Genomic DNA, 18,780 nt, shown 5'->3' with positions numbered 1-18,780 from the left:
ATCCTGCAGTTAGAGTGATGGTACCTGAGGCAGGACACAAAACAATCCTATTAAATATTTAAAAACTCCAAAACAGTCGTAAATTATTATTTTAGCAGCATATATGACATATACAGAATAAATGATGGTGCGGGATGGAATCAAGGGTTGAATGTCACTCGTTTAGGATAATCTCACTCACTTGTGAGTTACATGTCCATCCCCAACTCAAGCCTTTGTACCATACGTTTCATCTATTCTCTGTCCCCTCCCACACTCACATCACTACATATAAATAATGAGACACTCATGCTCTAGATGCTTGAACAAATCCAGAAGTCTGCCTAAGGCCAGAATTGCTTTCAACTAGTTTATATTGGCCATGCATTTGTAACACTGAGTACAGTAGTTGGTTAACTATTAACCTCTTGATTGGATTCTGTAAACTTTTCAAAGTAATGCAATGACAGTTTTAAACACAGCACGCTTTGTCTTCCTGATTGAAGAATTCCATTTCTCATGGATCTCTACATATTTCACTGGTATTTATCTACAGTTTTCCACATGCACTTTTCTTTCTTTATCATTACACTCATTCTAAGCTCTGGAACATTATATTTAAATGTCATTCAGCCAAAGCAAGTGGGTTTGAACAGAGGCAGACCATGTCTCACTAGTCGAAGATAATGCAGATTTTTTAGAAGAAAAACATCTCATTGGCTTTCTCAGTCTCAAACTACATGACAAAAACCTGCTGTTTAGTCATGGACATTGTTAAGGTCTGATCCAAAGACCACTGAGGTCAATGAAAAGAACCCTTTTGGCTTCAATCAGCTTTTGGATCAGATCATTAGTGGGCCATGTCTTTTGGCAGGTGAGCAGCCTCATTAGAGTTGGGCAACATAACAACAGAAACTGAATGGTGAAAACTTTTGCTTCAGTATGTGCCGGGTTCTGCACCACAGAAGTCACCATTCAATTGGGTGTGTAGGATCAATCCCTATATCTGAGAAAAGGGATCCCCCAGCCTGTCCTTTAAAGTTACTGCTTTTCTAGCTTTAAGCATAATTGTCATATAAAATGGCACAGAGTTGACATAATTATTGTCCCGGCCCCCAAATGCTCAGCTTAACAAAAAAAGCAACAGAAAACAGAATTGGATGATTAGAGAGTTCAACAAACAGCATAAATGCTAACACTGAGATGCCCAGCCAGTTCTGGTGAGTAACGGCAATGCCTAATTGGCCATGTTCTGCACATGGAAGGCATCCCAACAGTCTGTTCCTGAAGGGATGGGTACCAGGTGGAGCAGTGCAGTAAGGAGAGGGCAGTCTTTGAGAGAAAAACAGCCAAGTTAATGTTTTGTTGGTTTCGTAGAACGCCACCAGATTGATGCTTTAGCTAGTGCTGACTCCTCACTACAGTTATCTTCAAGTTACAGCAGGTAACTGGCAGTCAGAACTCCTGGAATCTGTTCATAGGTCTGTTACTGACTTGCTGTGTAACCTTATGCATGACACTTAACCTCTCTGTGTTTCAGTTTCCCCATTTGTAAAATAGATGCAATAATATTTACCTGCCACACAAGGTTGTTGTGAGGCTTAATTAATTAATATCTGTAAAGGGCTTTGAGGTTTTCAGATGGAAGGTGCTATAGAAGTGAAAAGAAAATGTCTGCAAGAAATATAACAGCATTTTTGCTTACAAATTTCCTGTCTCTTTGGTTCAGTAAACTGTCACCCCTCCTCCACTGGAGAAATTAGGCATAGTTACATTTTTTCTACAAACTTTTGGGGATTAGTTCTGGCTCTTTTATAGTAAGCCACCTTTTGATACTATCATTTTGCATTATATTGCTTTCTAGACCCATCAGCTGCTTATCTTGATTTCTGTACATTGTGGCATTATGTGGAGTCCTCTGCAGCAGGCTACTAAAGAAACGAAATCTTTAAGCTCTGAATGGTACACAGTGATGGCATCGAATGAACTAAACACTCAGGAGAAAAATCTGGGGGTCTCTGCAGAAAGCTGAATGGAAACATTTCCTCTTTGACAATAGTTTTTAAAGAAATCCAGCAAGAAGTTGCTTTGTATTAAGACAGGAATAGAAACTAATAATATGACATTATATAAAATCGATGTTTTGCCCTCACCTGGACTACTATATTCAGTTCTGGCCACCCAACCTCAACCATGACATTGTCAGGTTTTCAACCCTCCATGCTTACTAGGAAAATGATTTGAATAATAGGAAGGCTTCCACATGTGCTGAGACTAATAAGATTATTTGAAGAAAAGGAGCGTGACATGATTGAGGTGCATAAAATAATGAATGGTACAGAGAAGTCACTCATATGATCCTACTTACCCTTCTGTAAGGTCAGAGATCAGGAGTCACCCAATGAAATTAAAAAGCCACAACTTTAGCACTGCTAAAAAGAGTAATTTTTTAAAAAACAATGCATAATGCTCCTAAGGAACTCACTTCCACAAATATTATTGAGGGGAGGAGGTCAATGGGATTCAGAAGAGGATTTAGACAGGCATCTGACTACTAGCATATAAATATGTAAGGGCTACAAATCCTCATGCTTCAGGTCATAAGTCCACCTCTGCTAACTCCCTGGGGTTAGGAAAACACTTCCCCAGTGGGCATGTTAGTGAATATACAAGTGCATGTGCCACAGTAGACTTAATTATGCAGAGGCATGCAGGTTTTAAAGCAAATATATCAGAAGAGCGTCCCTTTTTCAGCATGTAAAGGGAATTGCCTGCACATTTTATACCAAGTTCAGGAAGAAAGAAGACATCCTCCACTGATATGCAACAAACAAGTTGGATTCACAATTCAAGAAGAGAAATGCTGTAACACAGTCAGCACAGGCCAGGGCTTTCTGATGCCTTCCACACCACTGCATCCGTATTCTCTGTATTAGGTCCTACTGCATACTCCAGGGCAATTAGACATATTTGGAATGTTCACACACCAATGCTAGGGCAACACCGGTATCCTGAAAAAATTATCTACTAATGCAGAAGATCATGCTCTGTAACATGTTGGAAACAAAGCTAGCTATACCTAATATTTTGACAGAAATGCCATATCAAGAACAGCTTGCCCTTAAATAAATATTAATTTTGTAACATGCCCACGGTCAGCATGAGAAGGGATCTTCTCCCAGCACTCTTCAGCACCAGATACAGATATCTGACATGCTTACCCCACTGCTTTGCAGCAAGTAGCTAGATTTTACATTTCTGAGTTAGCAAATTGCTTGTTGGGTCAAGCAATTTGTGTGTAAACAAGCCAAATGCCTTCTTGCAAGGCAAAAATTCCAGTTAGAATTCAGGATCCTGAGATTCCTTCTCAGACTTCTGGTTCAGAATTTTATGATGAATATTGACTTTTATACCCTATAGCCAATATATGAAAAACAAATCAAAACCCCTTCGCTTGGGAGAATGCATTCAGATCTGGACACTGACTACACATTTTGTCTTTTAGATCACTACTCCAGGGGCCAATGTTTGGAAACATTTATTGTCTTAAAGAATAAGTGCTAGATTGCCAAAAAGCTTCTAGCCTTGGCAAATCACAAGATGTCACTCTGGTTATACTACTCGTTTTTTATTTCCATTTGAATTTCCAATTGATTTCAACAGCTGATATCACACAAAGATTCATGCTTTAAACCTCTTTAAAGCTAGGATGCGAAAAAGATTTTTTTTTTAGCTATAAATCCCTGTGGTTTCTAATTGTCTTTGGGTTCTAGATACTGTGGTAGCAGCTAAATTCATGTCAGATTTCAAGTGGGAGAATAAAAGCAAGATGATAGTTAGCATGACTTCATTTTAATGCCTGATATCTCTCAACCTTCCAGGAAGCTGAAAAAATGCTTTATACTATTTATTGGAAAGCCAGGACTCCTTGTTTTCCAATCATGACTCAGTTTGAATCAGCACTGGTGTTGATCCACAGAGATCTGACATACCGGCCCATAAAGACAATTTCAACCTTTTTGTACTATGCTGGGAGGGGAAGAGCATTATGCATCTGAAGGGCTCTAAGGCTATTACAGCAAACTCCATGGTCTGGAAGGTAATAGGAAAGCTACAGATCTACCTTGCACTGCAAGTTGGCCAGATCATAGTGCCATGGAGAGTAGCAACTTTCATACCTTGCTGTAGGTTTCCCCAAAGTTATACGCTAGAACAGGGGTAGGCAACCTGCAGCATGTGAGCTGATTTTCAGTGGCACTCACACTGCCTGGGTCCTGGTCCCCAGTCGGGGGGGTTCTGCCTTTTAATTTAATTTTAAATGAAACTTCTTAAACATTTTAAAAACCTTATTTACTTTACATACAACAATAGTTTAGTTAGTTATATATTATAGACTTATAGGAAGAGACCTTCTAAAAACGTTAAATGTATTACTGGCACGTGAAAACTTAAATTAGAGTGAATAAATGAAGACTTGGCACACCACTTCTGAAAGGTTTCCAACCCCTGCGCTAGAATGTGTGTCTGGCTCCCTTAGAAGGTAATGAGAAGACCTATCAAGCATCTGTGGAGGAAGGGACATCAAGCCTGATGTCTGGGGCCTTATACCACTTTCCAAAGGGCTATTTCAACCACAGGTTCTATTTATAGCCACATACAGAGATTTCTCAATGTTGTGTCCCCTGGCTTCCTTCTCACTAGCCACATAGCTGACTGGAAACAATTGGACTACAACTGCCATCATGGTGGGTTTCAATCTTAATCCCCCTCAATTGCAACACTAGTGAGACAACACAATACAGAATGCAAGAGAGGAACTGATACATGGTTCCCAACAGAAACTTGCTTCTTTTTAGGCCTGGGCCTAAGAAGTTGACAAAACCCTACCAGACCCAAACTTCACAGTTCTCTCGTCAGGCAAATACGCATTTATTTTAAGGGGATGGGAATAAAATGCTGCCTTTCTGCCTTGTAGTTGACTTACAGTAAGATATGCTTGATATTTGAGACTAAATACAAACTGACACTCGTTATTGTTTCTATGATTATTCACAGGGATAGCAAGAATCCCAAATTCAGGCATCTCTTTATGAATGGAAAAATATTTAGGGGTTGTGGTGGATAATTAGCTGAACATGAGCTCCCAGCGTGACGCTGTGGTCAAAATCGCTAATGGAACCCTGGGATCCATAAACAGGGGAATCTCCAGTAGGAGCAGAGAGGTTATTTAACCTCTGTATTTGGCACTGAAGCAACAGTTGCTGGAATTCTATGTCCAGTTCTGGTTTCTGCAATTCAAGAAGGATATTGAGAAATTGGAGCTGGTTCAGAGAAGAGCCAGGAGAATGATTAAAGGATTAGAAAAGATGACTTATAGTGAGAGACTCAAGGAGCTGAATCCATTCAGTTTAACAAAGAAAGGTTAATGACTGACTTGATTAAGTATCTACATGGGGAATATTTAATAATGGGCTCATCAGTCTAGCAGAGAAAGGTATAACATGATCTAATGAAAGCTAGCCAAATTCAGTCTGGAAATAAGGAATACATTTTTGACAGTGAGGATAACCAGTGGAACAATTTACCAAGGGTCATGGTGGATTCTCCAATCACTGACAATTTTTAAATCAAAATTGGATTTTCTAAAAGAGTTGTTCTAAGAATTATTCTGGGGAAGTTCTGTGGCTCATATTACACAGGAGGTCAGACTAGATGATCACAATGGCCCTTACTGGCCTTGGAATCTATGAGTTGACCTTTTGTATGAAGCAAAAGCAAGCCAAAGGAAAACCAAGTCTTACTCAGCCACTTCTTTATTTATATTTTGTCAAATTACTTCAGAAAAGGGACCTGAGAACTAAGATCTAACAGAAACAAACATCTTGATAACCAGCAGCTATTTTTTTTTATATCTAATGATGCTTTGGTTAGCATCATCAGGAAGTTCATGGCCCAGTCATAAATGACCATTAGTGAATAGATTATGCTAAAATATTGACCATTCACTTTCTGTTAAAAACAAAAAATGCTAATGATCTTTCTTTAAAGTATTCCATCTAAAAAGTCACTCCATTTATAGATGTACTAATACAGCATGCCTGATCTGACAGACAGCCTGGCTTTGTGAACCGAACACTAGAAGTATCTATCCCCATCATCTCTACATTTTTGTTCTTAAAATAGTGCCACCTGGTGTATATTGCAAGTATCAAATCTATTTGAAATTAATTCAGAGACTAAGCATTCAGATTATTCTTCAGTAATTAAAGGAAACACTGCAAACGTTGAACTCTGGATTCTAATTAATGGCAAAATATTTAAAATGCATGTTCCAGATAACTGGGCATGAGAGGACTTTTCTAAACTTTAGGCTGGGGGGCGGGGAGGAGAAACAAGGACAGATCTCCAGCTAGGGATCAAAGTTCAGGCCCACTCTGGCACCAAGAAACTAACCTCTAATCCTGCTTCTCAAAACAGCACGTGTATCTTTTTGTACATACAAAAGCCATATTCCTGTAGGAAAATAGGTATTTGGAAATGATGCAATAGTGCATCTAGCTACCTGCTGATTTTTGTGCATAAATAGCCACTTTCAAAATACCCATTTTACTCACACAAGCAGACGTATATAGCCAAGTCTTGGGACCATGTGAAAATTAGACCTACACCGTCAGGGAGCTGGATACTGTTTCTGAGTCTCTGCCCTAACCATGGCACAGGTTAGCTGCAGGGGTTAATGGCACAAGAACACTGCTGGATTGCGGGTAGCAAGTGACCTCTAAAAACTGACCACCTACATGCCGGAGTCCTAGGTATACACATTATTTTAGGTGTATTAGAATTAGAATTTATACACACCCCCAAAGCAAACAAAAAACAAAATAAACTCTGTTTTGATTCTCCCTTTTTTCCCCCCCACTTCTACTGTTTGGGGTAGGTCCTAAACTGTAGCCAATATACAGCACAGCTGAACAGGAACTGGAGGGCAAAGGTCATTCCACTCCAGCATAATTTAGAGCACAATCTTGTAGCTGCTTATGACCCCAACTTGGTTTGTTCACTTGTTGATATATAGGCAGAAAGTTTGGCTTATATGTGAGAACAGACCGTATTTCCAGGAAGGATTAGCATAATTAAAAGATAGGAGAAAGTGCTCCTCATTTTAATAAGATACTCCTGGTAGAGAAATCTAAGCAATCTCCTAGTATGTTCTTTGTGGAAGAGCACAGCAAAGAAGCCAGGGAGTTCCCAGCCACGCTCAGGCTGATAGGAACACAATGGTTGCCTTCAGATTTATTTTTTCAGTGATAGTACAATAATTGCCTACCTCAAATCTGCCTGTAATGTACTTCACCAGCTACTCTGCAGCAACACATTGATTCCCTTTCATATCTTTTTCCTTGTAGCTGTAATCAAGATGCAAAACCAAAGCCCTAATATTGCCAGTCAGCACTGTATTGACTTATCACCCTTCCATTATGTTTCCTCTAGTTCCATCGCTGAGTAATGGTGCATCACATGGTGTCACATTGGGTTAGTTCGTATGAACATTGGCAAGATGAAAGGTGACATGAACATGCTCAGTGCAAAACAGTAAACATATAGGGACACATCAAACGTTAAGAACCTTTTGATTAAATATGACTTTTCCAAATTGAACAGTGAATATCTACTCACAAGAAATCGAAGTGGAGAACAGTGCAATTAATAATTAGAATGTATTGAAGGTTGTTCATGCACAGATACATTCCTACAGGGATACAAATATTTTAAATCTGGATGCCTAATGTTTGTCTAAAAATGTATGTCTCCACAGTTACCCATTTGTGTACACAATCACTGTTGGTATACAAATGCCTGTTTGCATGCATGTGGATTTTGCTCATTTTGAGCATATGTATTTTGTGGAGGCAGCTTAGGGATCCTTATGTGAAAATATGGCCCTTCTAGTCTATTTGCTTACCAGTCTCAATCAATATTTCAAATAAAGTGTTTCAACATTATCAGAGCTTCTGAAAGGATAAATTACAGTAGTAGGTCCAAATAGTACACTTGTGAGTGTACTTTTGTGGACATAGGGCCAAATTCTTTGCTAGAGTAAATGGGCACAGACAGATTTACTTCAATAGGTTTTGCTCATTTAGAAATATAATGTGCCATCACTGATATTCTTTTTCCTGTTGGTTCTGAAAATATTAACCATTCCCCATCTCCATTTCAACACTGTACTACTATTGTGTTTGTATAGTCCTTAGAAACGCCAGTGCTGCTGAGAAGATGAGTTCAGCATGAAGAAATCTCCAAAATAACCTCAAAACTCGCATGGAATCTAAGCGGCCTATTTTGAAAGATTAAAGTGACACTGGAGTTCAGTTAATAAAACAACTCATTATAAGCACTAAATTGTAGAATACATTTCCAGCTTAAGATGCATAACTGCAGCCTCTCTATGTTGCTGTGGAACACACATTAAAGTTATTCATTGGGGTTGAGTACCTGAAGGAGAAGGCTGTCCTTTAACTACTCCATTTTTAGTTTTCTCTTCAGAATTCATTACTTCCTTGTAGATCAATTCTGTGAGAGACAATTGATGCAATTATGAAAGTAGCTAGTTCTTGTGCCCATGAACAACTTAATGCTATAAACTGCTAAATCAGTCACTCTCTCTCTCTTCTCTCTCCCACCAATTATTCCCCCCATCTTTGTTCCTGCTGCTGGAGCCGGTCAGGCAGTTTTGGCATGTCTTCTATCACTTTAGTAACAGTGAAAGGAACAGGACTCTTGTAACTGGGCTCACATTCCACGTCTGGCACTGCAAAATAGGCTTGAGCACAGCAAACTCAGTGTGCTGAATTAAGGTAATATAAGACTCTTCTTTCTGGGTACCAAAATTAAGCCAAAAACACACTAGGGAGTTTTCAAACGTATGCAATGCATTATAATGATTTGACACTGGCCGCATGGGCCAGTCTTTAAAACATACAAACTGGGAATGAAGCTAAACCTTTCCAGATGCTTATGTAATAAAAGAATGCAAGCATTAAACCAACATTTTTCCATGCCTGCTTGCTGCCTGTGAAACCATTTCCCATTTGTTTTTGCTTGTTTCTTTTTATTTCTCACACTTAGCCCTCTTTTCTCATACTCGAGAGGACAAAAGTTTAAGAGCATTCTACCAGCCTTCCACAATCTCGTTTTGCCTACCTGATCTTTAGCAAGTCTTTCCGCTCTAAGTTTGCTTTGTGTGTGTGTGCTTTTTAGACATATATAGGAGACTATAATAGCTAAGCTGCCTTAAGTTGCATTATCCAGAAATAGGGCTAGCACAATAAGTTTAATTCTGTTTATCACGGGCCAGATTCTGACACCTTACCCCTGTTGAATAGTACCTTATTCCCCAAACAGTCTCCTTGACTTCATTGAGTATCAGAATCTGGCCCTATGGTCTTTGCTAAATAGTACCTGGTGTATCAGGCAATAATGACTATAATATACAGGCCTATTTCTGTCATCCTTACTCATGTCACACAAGTAGCCCCCATTAAATCAATGCATCTATTCACACAGTAAGGCACTACTCAATAGAAGTAAAGATAACAAAATTAGGCTCCTGATGAGCAATGCCATGTGCTTTCAAATTAATATGGAATTCCTTTCCATTTCCTGCCCTCCCAGGGTTGGTTAATGTTGTAGAGCATCCTTTGGGATGAAATTCACCTGTATGCAGTGGGACCAACTTGAGGCTTTATGTACCGCTTTAAACCCTATTTAAGACCTTGTGCTGGTCCCTTGCATAGGGCAGAAGTTTCACCCTATCAGGCTATGACCTACTGTAAAACAGAATTTGTTCAAAGATCAAATATACTACCTATTGGTGGTGTTTTTAAATCCTTTGGAGACTACATGTGTAACTCTAGAAGCCTCTTCTATATTTACCAACAAAGTATCAGTACACAGGGCTAAACTGACTTCAAAGAAGTTATTCTGGATTTGTACTGCTACATCGGAGAGCAAATTTGGTTCATATACCATATATCTTTAAAATGAGATTACCTTTCCATTCTTCAATCGTATGTTCTCTTTCATCCAGCTGTTTATCATATATCTGAGGAGGAGGCTGTAGAGTAGAAACAAAGATCGGTCAGCAAGCTATTCCTTTATATTAGTAAGTAAGTAAATACATAGTAAGAATTTCTGAATGTTTTATATTTGATCATAAAAGGGATAAAAGTCCTGGAAAGAACCCGGTTGCTTGTTCTCTCAGACCACCCCACACCCATAGTAAGTACCCCTGCAGTTGAATAATATCCTGAAAGCCATGCCATGCTGCCCTGCAATGATCTTATTCATATAATCAACACTGGCAGGAATGATGTTGCAGCATCAGCCAAAATCTGCTTTCCCGATGCTGGAATGTTTAACCAGAACACAGTGTTTAAAGGCAAGGCTTCAGGAATTCAGCCAAAAGCAGAGAAGTATCAACTGGGAGAGTCCAATAGACCTGCCTTACCTGTGGACTCCACCTTTTGATTTATCTGAGGCATTCAGCTACGCTGAAAGGCAGCATGGTCTAATAGTTACAGCATAAGACTGGGAACCAGGAGTTTTTGAACTTTGCTCTTGGTTCCCTCGATGGCCTTGGCAAAGTCATTTGACCTCTCTGCCTCATTTTACTCATCTGTAAAATGGAATGAATAGTACTCACCTCCCTGACCTGAGTGTTGCACTGGTTAATTACTGAATGCCATGAAGATGTAAAGTCTGATAAAAATGTGAAATGTTATCTGAGATTTTTCAAACCCAGTTAGCAGATTTTGTCTGCAAACCAAGATGACTTTAGGAAAGTCACACTTTTTTCCCCTCTTCTCATTGTCTCTGTGTGCCCAAACCCACTTCCCCAGGAAGAGAGAGGTTCTCCATAAGGATTCTGCAAATTGGTACTGTATTCAGTTTCCAAGTAACACATTAAACTGTGAATTTATAATCTCCAGTCATTATACAGTCAAAATTGTCAGAGTCTTGTGTAACTCTCCATCCCCAGGCAGAATAATTTGGCCCTGGGGAAGGAGAGTTAGCCAGCTGTGTAAGTACTACTGGCCTTTTCAACAGAGATTGCATCCCCGGCATCAGCTTCCATGGCTGCAGAGCCCAAGTGGATCATGGGCTCTGCACTGCTGGTTCTATACAGCTGATGCATCTGGGCCATGATGAATATGTGAATTCCCTACCATCTTCATTCCATACACCAGTGTAGATATTTAAGAATAATGGATTGTTTGGTTTGCTGACAATTCCCCCTCTCCCACCAATAAAAATATATAATCGTTTGGGCTCAACCTGAAAATGTATTTTTAAAATTTTTCAGCACAGAAAAATGAATTTCAGATTGAACAAATGTTTCATTATGATAGAAATCAAAAAGTTTTGCTTTGATTTCAACCATTTAAAATTTGATTTTTTAAAAATAAAATTAAAGAAAATTTCAAAATAAAAAGTCATTTTGTTTCAAATATGTCAGAATGAAGCACTTCAATTTGTCAGATTTTTTTTAAGCTTGTGGGGTTCCCTCAAAAAACAAATTTGGCAAAACCAACACAAATTCACAAAATATCTCAGGGTCACCAAATCTGCATTATTATTCTTATTATTATTTTGCCAAAAAATGTTTTGTCTGAAAAATTTTGTCCAGCTCTACCCCAATCATCTAGAAAAACAAAGAAAGCAATCATAAGAAATCCATGAGAATTATCAATGTGATTAATCTAGTCTGGATTTGATTCACACATTCATCTAGCATTTTTGCCACATGTATCTTTCTAAAGAAACAAAGGCTGGATTTGAGATATTTAAAAGGCTGCTGCCACATGGTAAAAGCTGTTTTAACTATAACCCAACCAACCCACCTAATCCCTCTTACTCCACACTCTCACCTGGTAGTTTCACCTCAGAGAGGCTTTTTTAATTGCCAAGACCCTTTCTTGCCTCCCTTTCTGACTCCCAAATACCCTCTCGCAACAAATCCTTCTTAACTCCCTGCCTAAGGCTCCCCAATTATGGAACTCTCCTGCCACCCTCCCTGACAACAGAGACAACTTCCCAGGGACCTTCTTCCTCTTCTCTTCCTGTCTGCTGCGGCACTTTTCATCACTCTCCTCAGTGTCAAGGACTCTCTCCCCTTCAATATGTGAAATCCAGCCTCAGTATCAAAGAGGCCAGATACACAGGGTGCAATGACTCCAAGACTATGGAATTGAGAGATTAATAACCATTGTACGCCATCAGATACAGGTTGTGCTGTCTAGCATCTGTAGTGCAGTATGTGGAGTGGGTAAAATAGATACTCTTTCATCCCCATGCTCTCTCTAACACATGTTCAGTTGTCATTCATTGAGAAAGCAGAACTTTGCTGCAAACACCTATGGAAGGATGAATCTATCGGATGAATTAGCCAGGAACAGGAACAGCACCCAGCTAAAGCCACAATTCACTGTGTCAGGGGCCCAGTGTACCAACTTGGACAGCTGCTGGGGTTGGAATTGGTTGGATCAATGGATCCATGAGCTGACTGGATTTCCCCCCAGTAAGCTGCCTAGGAGAGAGACCATGGGTGCAAGAGAGGTTCCTTTAATTCCTTCTTGCAGCCTACTCAATATCATGCTTTTCTAAGTCATGTAGCAGTACTAGCCTTCTCGACTAGCTGAGGATCTATTACGAATTGGGTCCAATCCCCACCCGGTGATGACCCCATTGCCCCCCTTTATCAAGGTTCTTAGGATCTGCAATATAGATCCCAGGATGAGAATGGGTTTCCTTGTTCACCAATACCTCCAGGAGTTTCCAGGTGCATCATGGGAAGGCGACCATTGTGTTCCTATCAGGCCTATCCAGTAACAATCACATAATCACTGGGTTGATGATATCTGGTTAACTGAAGAGTGAAATTTTCTTCACAGGATTTTGAGATCATCATTCCAACAGAGGCTCTGCTTGCAGCAGAAGCAGCTGAGGGTGTCAAAGGAAAGTAAGGCAGAGCAACCACTATGGAGGTGCAGGAGCGGGTGAACGCAGTAGAAGGGACCAAAGTTCAAGTACAGGTGCTCCTCATGCACAGTGGCCCAATCCAAAGCCCACTGGAGGCAATGAAAGATTAACTTCAATGAGTTTTGATTAGAGCTAGAGGTCAGAGAAACTCTTGTATCTTTGTTCTATCATAGACAAAGACCTGCATCTCCAGGTCTCATCAGTCAGGGCAGCTAACGAGAGCTAGTTGCTTGGAGGCTGCTGAAGAGGTGACTGTGGCAGAGAGAGAATCATTAAGCAACTCACACAGCTTCTCTGCAAGTGACAGCTGCATTTGCTGCAAGGCTGTGGGTGGGAGATGAGCTTTGCAACCGTAACTCTGTCCCCTCATGCATATACATTATGATGCATGTTTTTATTCCTTTAATATTTCTCAAATAGTCTAAAACACACAAACATACACTGTAACATCAGATAATGCTCCTAATTTAGATACATGTGAGTCGTATTTTCTATTACTGGGTTTGTGCCAGAGGAACGGAGTCCATGGAAGTCTTTTCTACACAAAGAGCCATTGCCTAATCTGCTGCATGCCACACAGTACACACAGCGAATGATACAACAGCAGTGCCTTTTTCAATGGACACTTGAAGCCTTCCCTAATTCAGTCTGCATTTTACTCCATGGTATATGAAGCAAGGCTTTTACGGGATTGCCAGGTCTACATGCAAGTACGCTGAAGCTATACTTCAGGAGAGTTGTCCATGACCTGAGGTGAGGTCTGAAGTACCTAAACAGATTTGGTTGTGACCTGTGAGGAGGTCACAGTGCCTCAAGCAGGTGGCCATGTTGGAGCCTAAGCCACAGGGTGAAGGGGGAACAGTGTCATGGCAGCTTTGGCTGTGACCTGCAATGGGGCTCTGCTGTCTCAGCAGGTCAATAGTGCAGATCAGATAAGAGGTTTTGACTATATGGAATTATGTTATTGTTAATAAAGCCATGACCTTTGTTTCCTACACAAACACATCTCTGTCCCTTATTACAGCCTGGCCTGCAGCAGCTAGTCACCCTGAAGCCGGTGCTAGATTCAGCCAAAGCCACTGAAATCCTTGCTGAAGACATCTCTTTCCTGCTGATCATGGCATTGTGAAGCTCACCACTCAACCTAGGAATGAGAATTCTAGCCTTGTCAGTGACAACGAGAATGCTATGAACCAGGGTCCTCCAGATCAGCACGCTTGACAGACTGTCGCTCAGCCAGCCTGCCAGCCTAGAGCATGCATTCTGTAATGAGGGAGTGCGGAGAGCACATGGGGAGAAGAGACAGACAAGGAAACCCTCGAGGTCTATGAATTCACACACAAGAGCTACAGGGGCTGTCTGCTTCATTAAGCAGCTGGCTCTGGGTTTTGGATGGTGGTTGCAGGGGATACATTTGCTCAAGCTGTAGTCTGAATCACACCAGCAGAACTACTGTGTGTCTGTCAGAGAGACAGGAGCAAAGCAGAGAAGAGAAATTGGGAGAAAATATCCCATGATTACCTTCCTTTCTAAAGAGCTCTGGGGAACAGCTTGCAAAGAACACAGGCAGTGATTAAAATGGATTGTAACAGGCAGGGAAGCTCTTCCCATGCCATCCAAGAAGAAGGAGGAGTGTTGCTTCCCCAGGTGAGGGAGAACAGAGGGGGCTCTCCCTCTGTTTTAAAGCATGCAATTAAGAAGTAAAAAGGAAGGGGTGTTCTCAAGCACATTATTTGTTCCACCTCCTCATACAATCAACATATCTTTGGCTAGTGTCTCTGCTGATCTACACCACCTCACGTCTCAAGTAGGCAGCTTTAGTTAATGTAAGAGGCTACAAGAATCGCAGCAATAATTATTTTACAGATCAACGCACTCTGGGAATTGAAGTATTTTGGGGGGATCAGGCACAACCTAATCTAACTCAAAATCAAATGCCTATTTAGCTAACAAGGTAGTCAAAGATAAGTGACTAAACTCCAGAGTTAACACTACTAGGGTTCCAGATACTCCAGCCAGTTCACCTGTTCCAATGCTGTATTAGCAGTTACATTACTAACCTCTATTTTTAGAATTTTAGAACTCTGCTATAAAATTTGGCTCTTGGCAGAAACTTGGCAGGAAGGGATAGCTAATATTCAGCGTGAGGATAAGATATTAAGCTTGTGATTCCTATTAGTGTTAGTGGGAATCACATGAATGAATCCCTGATCATTATGCAGAACATTTACTCTACAATCTGCATAGTGTCTGCAGCGTATGGGCGAATTCAGTGGGGCTACATAGGGGTGCAGGGCTCTGCTCATGGAAGATCCATTTGCAGGATCTAGCCCTAAGAATGAAAACTACAGGCCAGATTGTAGAGTGGCCACATGCAGAGTAACACATTTACTCCAAAAACAGCCTCCTTCATTTCGGTGGGACTGCAAGGGGGAGATTTGCAGAAGGCATGTAGGGAGTTAAGACACCCAGCTAAGTCAATGCTTAGCATAATGATCAGGGATTTGTTCGTATGATTTGCAATAATGCTAATGGGAATCATGTAGCTTAATAATAAATAATAATAATTAATAATAATGATAATCACTCTGAATATGCCAAGTTTACGCTGAGCTAACTTTTATTGCTGAGTTCTAAAAATCGAGATTAATAATGTTAGTGCTGACACAACACTGCAACAGAGCAGCTGTAGTATCTGGGACCCTAGCAGAGTGTGAAATAGGTGCCTGAGTGTGAACCTTTGTGCCTTTCATAATCTGCCCCTAAGGTACTATTCAGTGTCAGTAAGGGCTTATTTAGACACAATATTTATAGCAATTTAACTATATTGGTTTAGAAACCAATTCAGTTAAATTGGGGCAACTCTTCAGTGTGTGCAGTTATACATGTATAAAGGTGCTTATAAATAAGCCACACTGATATAAGTACCTTTATGCCAGCATCCCCGTGTCCACATTAGGGAGTTACACCATTTCTAAACAGATATAGTTAAATTGGTTACAAACACTGAGTGCAGACCAGCCCTAAAGGTGGCTATCCTAAATAAAGCTGGATGCTGCCATTTTCTCCCCCAAATGGGTTGATTTTTAAAATGTAAAAGTGGCAAGGACAACGAAGAACGGAATCTATTTTGGGTTGTGCAGGTTTTTGGTTTTGTTGATGCACATGTTTACAACAAATAGTAGTTTGGTTTGGTTGGTTGACTTTTAGTCTTTAGTTTTACATTTTATTAAAAATTATGCATTTTAAAATAGTTTAACTGTATATTCAATTTTCCTTGCATTTAAAAACAATTTCTACAAAAGAGAATAAAAAACCTAGCCATTTATCTTCTCACATCATTTAAGCAACTTTTTTTTCTATACATGATGTACCTAATGTGATGAGATACACAAACAGGAGACAACTGTATCCAATAAATACCTTTTTAAAGTCTGGTGAGCAGAAAACACTCCACTATGGAAAAAAAATGAAAGGAAAGTTAATAAACACCAAGTTTAAGCAGGTACCCAGATGCTAGTGAACTCTCCCTTCCCTACCACATCCAACTGAGTGTTGTCATAGTTACAGCTGGTAATGGGACAGGAAAAAGAATGAGACTGACAGCCCTTTCCACCTACGTAGCCAAATTCTGCCCTCACTGGGATGATGCCAGTGACTCTATATAGTTAATACCAGCACAGTAAAGATCTTGGGATTGACTGGAACAAGCCCTGGCACTGCAGTTGTTCACAGGATCAGGCAATCTGGTTTGGAAGCTATGGAGCCCTCTGCTGGGCAACTATAAAGCTATCATTATGTGAATACTGGAGGCCGGGGAGGCTCAAAAAGTTAATGGTGTGAGGTTAAACAATCTGTGAATGGTTTGGCTTCTCATGAAGGGGTGCAAAATAAAAATGCCTTTTCATTTTGCAACAGTTCGAGTTGTGATTATTATTATTTTTTGAAGTCTTAAAATGTACCACTAGTGAAAGGTGCAAGAGGGAGACCCCTGGAGAACTGAATTCCCTTATCGAGTCACAGAACAAATGTGCAGGGGCAATGGCAATGCATCTTTCCTGACGCTACCCAGCCAACGTTCCTGGATTGGGCTGAACCCTCTCTTTGGTGACAGGGCAGAGGAGTACAATATCCCTCAGAAATCTACCAGCAATTTGTTTAGCTAAAATGGCTTTTTGTAATTATTATAAAAGGGAGAGAAGAGAGGGAGGGAAAACAGGAACATTTCTATGGCAGAACGTAACTCAGATGCTGATGAACAGGTGACCTCACTCTCACCTCCCCCGTTAAAAAAACAACTTCTAAAACCAAGGATATATAAAATCCCACTAGACATCAGGCAGACCAAACCAAAAGCTGCATTACAGCACACCTGCAGAAGTGTTTTGAAAGTGAAAGCGAAAGCTAGTGTGCAGTCACTCAGATGGCAAATGAAACCAGCAGCTCTGAATAACATAGAAATATACCTTCTTCAGGAAGAAGTGAAACATACCAGATTAAAACACACCCAGGCAGACAGCATCTGATAAAAACTAGGGAACACACAAAAAACGGAATACCAGATTTGGGCCTTTATCATGGAGAATATAAGTACAGGATGAAGAACATACAGCATACAAAAGATATCTGTACAGATGAAAACAATGTTTTAAGTGAAGTGTTTGCCAAAGACAGAATGAGCCAGTGGAGAAGTAATATGCAACTAGGGTGATATCATGATATAGTACAATAAACAGAATACCCTAGATGTGGATGAATTAGAAGCAAGAATAATATTTTCACCTGGTAGAAAAAAATATAGCAGTCTGAGAAAGAATACAAGAAACGTATGCTGTTTATTCATGATGGTTATAGTACAAATGATGAAGACAAATTAACTACCATAAACATTAAAGTAATATAATGATATATGCTTAAAATTAGAAGTGAAACTGACACACTTCTTCCACTGAACACACGGGAAAGATGATCTTGGGGCAGAGAAATGGAAGTTAAATGATTTGGATTCTAATTCTGGGTCTGCAATGGATTTCCTGTAACCTTGGGAACTCGCTTTACATCTTTGAGCTTTGGTTTTCCCAATCACAAAATGGGTGCAATGCTACCTACCTCAGAGGGATGCCATGAGACTTATTTATGCCTATCAATGCTTTTTGGAGAAATGGATTATATCTGTGCAGAGTATTATTGTGGGACCTGATCAGGCAGACCTTACACCCCCTCATATCCCACCTTCAGTGGGAGTTTAGGGTGCACAAGGAGGATAGAACTGTTTACCTGGGCAGTGAAACTCCCATTTCAATCCCAAATAATCTATTGAGTCAGATGAAATCTTACAGTGGTTCTGGTCCAGATTTTGGCCAACACTCAGGCTCCTCATGAAGCATGACACATTAAAGATTGAGTAGTCAAATTAAAGTTCAGCTCATGTCTGCCTTGACAAGAGCAACAAAGAGTCCTGTGGCAACTTATAGACTAACAGACATATTGGAGCATAAGCTTTCGTGGGTGAATACCCACTTTGTCAACATACATCTGATGAAGGGGGTATTCACCCACGAAAGCTTATGCTCCAATATGTCTGTTAGTCTATAAGGTGCCACAGGACTCTTTGTTGCTTTTTACAGATCCAGACTAACACGGCTACCCTTCTGATACTTGTCATCACAAGGTGATCTTAGTTCCTATACTAATATAGGATAGTAGGATAGATCCACCAATGGCTATTAGCCAGGACTGGCAAAGATGCAAAGCCATGCT

At 40.2% G+C, this 18,780-nt stretch overlaps 1 protein-coding gene across 11 annotated transcripts in view; it reads right to left on the bottom strand.

Moving 5' to 3' along the window:
• Positions 1–18,780, bottom strand: part of MAPK10 (mitogen-activated protein kinase 10) — a 263,109-nt gene that overhangs the window by 7,228 nt on the left and 237,101 nt on the right. For 9 of the 11 annotated variants that reach the window (XM_030564953.1, XM_030564951.1, XM_030564952.1 and 6 more), the window contains 3 exons: positions 16,444–16,476; positions 10,033–10,096; positions 8,476–8,553 (listed from right to left, as the gene is read on the bottom strand). In XM_030564953.1, the coding sequence (XP_030420813.1) occupies positions 8,476–8,553; positions 10,033–10,096; positions 16,444–16,476 (175 nt within the window). The remainder of the gene's footprint in view (positions 1–8,475; positions 8,554–10,032; positions 10,097–16,443; positions 16,477–18,780) is intronic. The other 2 variants (XM_030564956.1, XM_030564957.1) reach the window with 1 other exon arrangement.

This window comes from Gopherus evgoodei, chromosome 5 (genome assembly GCF_007399415.2).
Source record: "Gopherus evgoodei ecotype Sinaloan lineage chromosome 5, rGopEvg1_v1.p, whole genome shotgun sequence".
Taxonomy (NCBI): Eukaryota; Metazoa; Chordata; order Testudines; family Testudinidae; genus Gopherus; species Gopherus evgoodei.
Note: the sequence above shows the minus strand (reverse complement) of the source record. Positions and strands in the feature narration are given on the sequence as shown.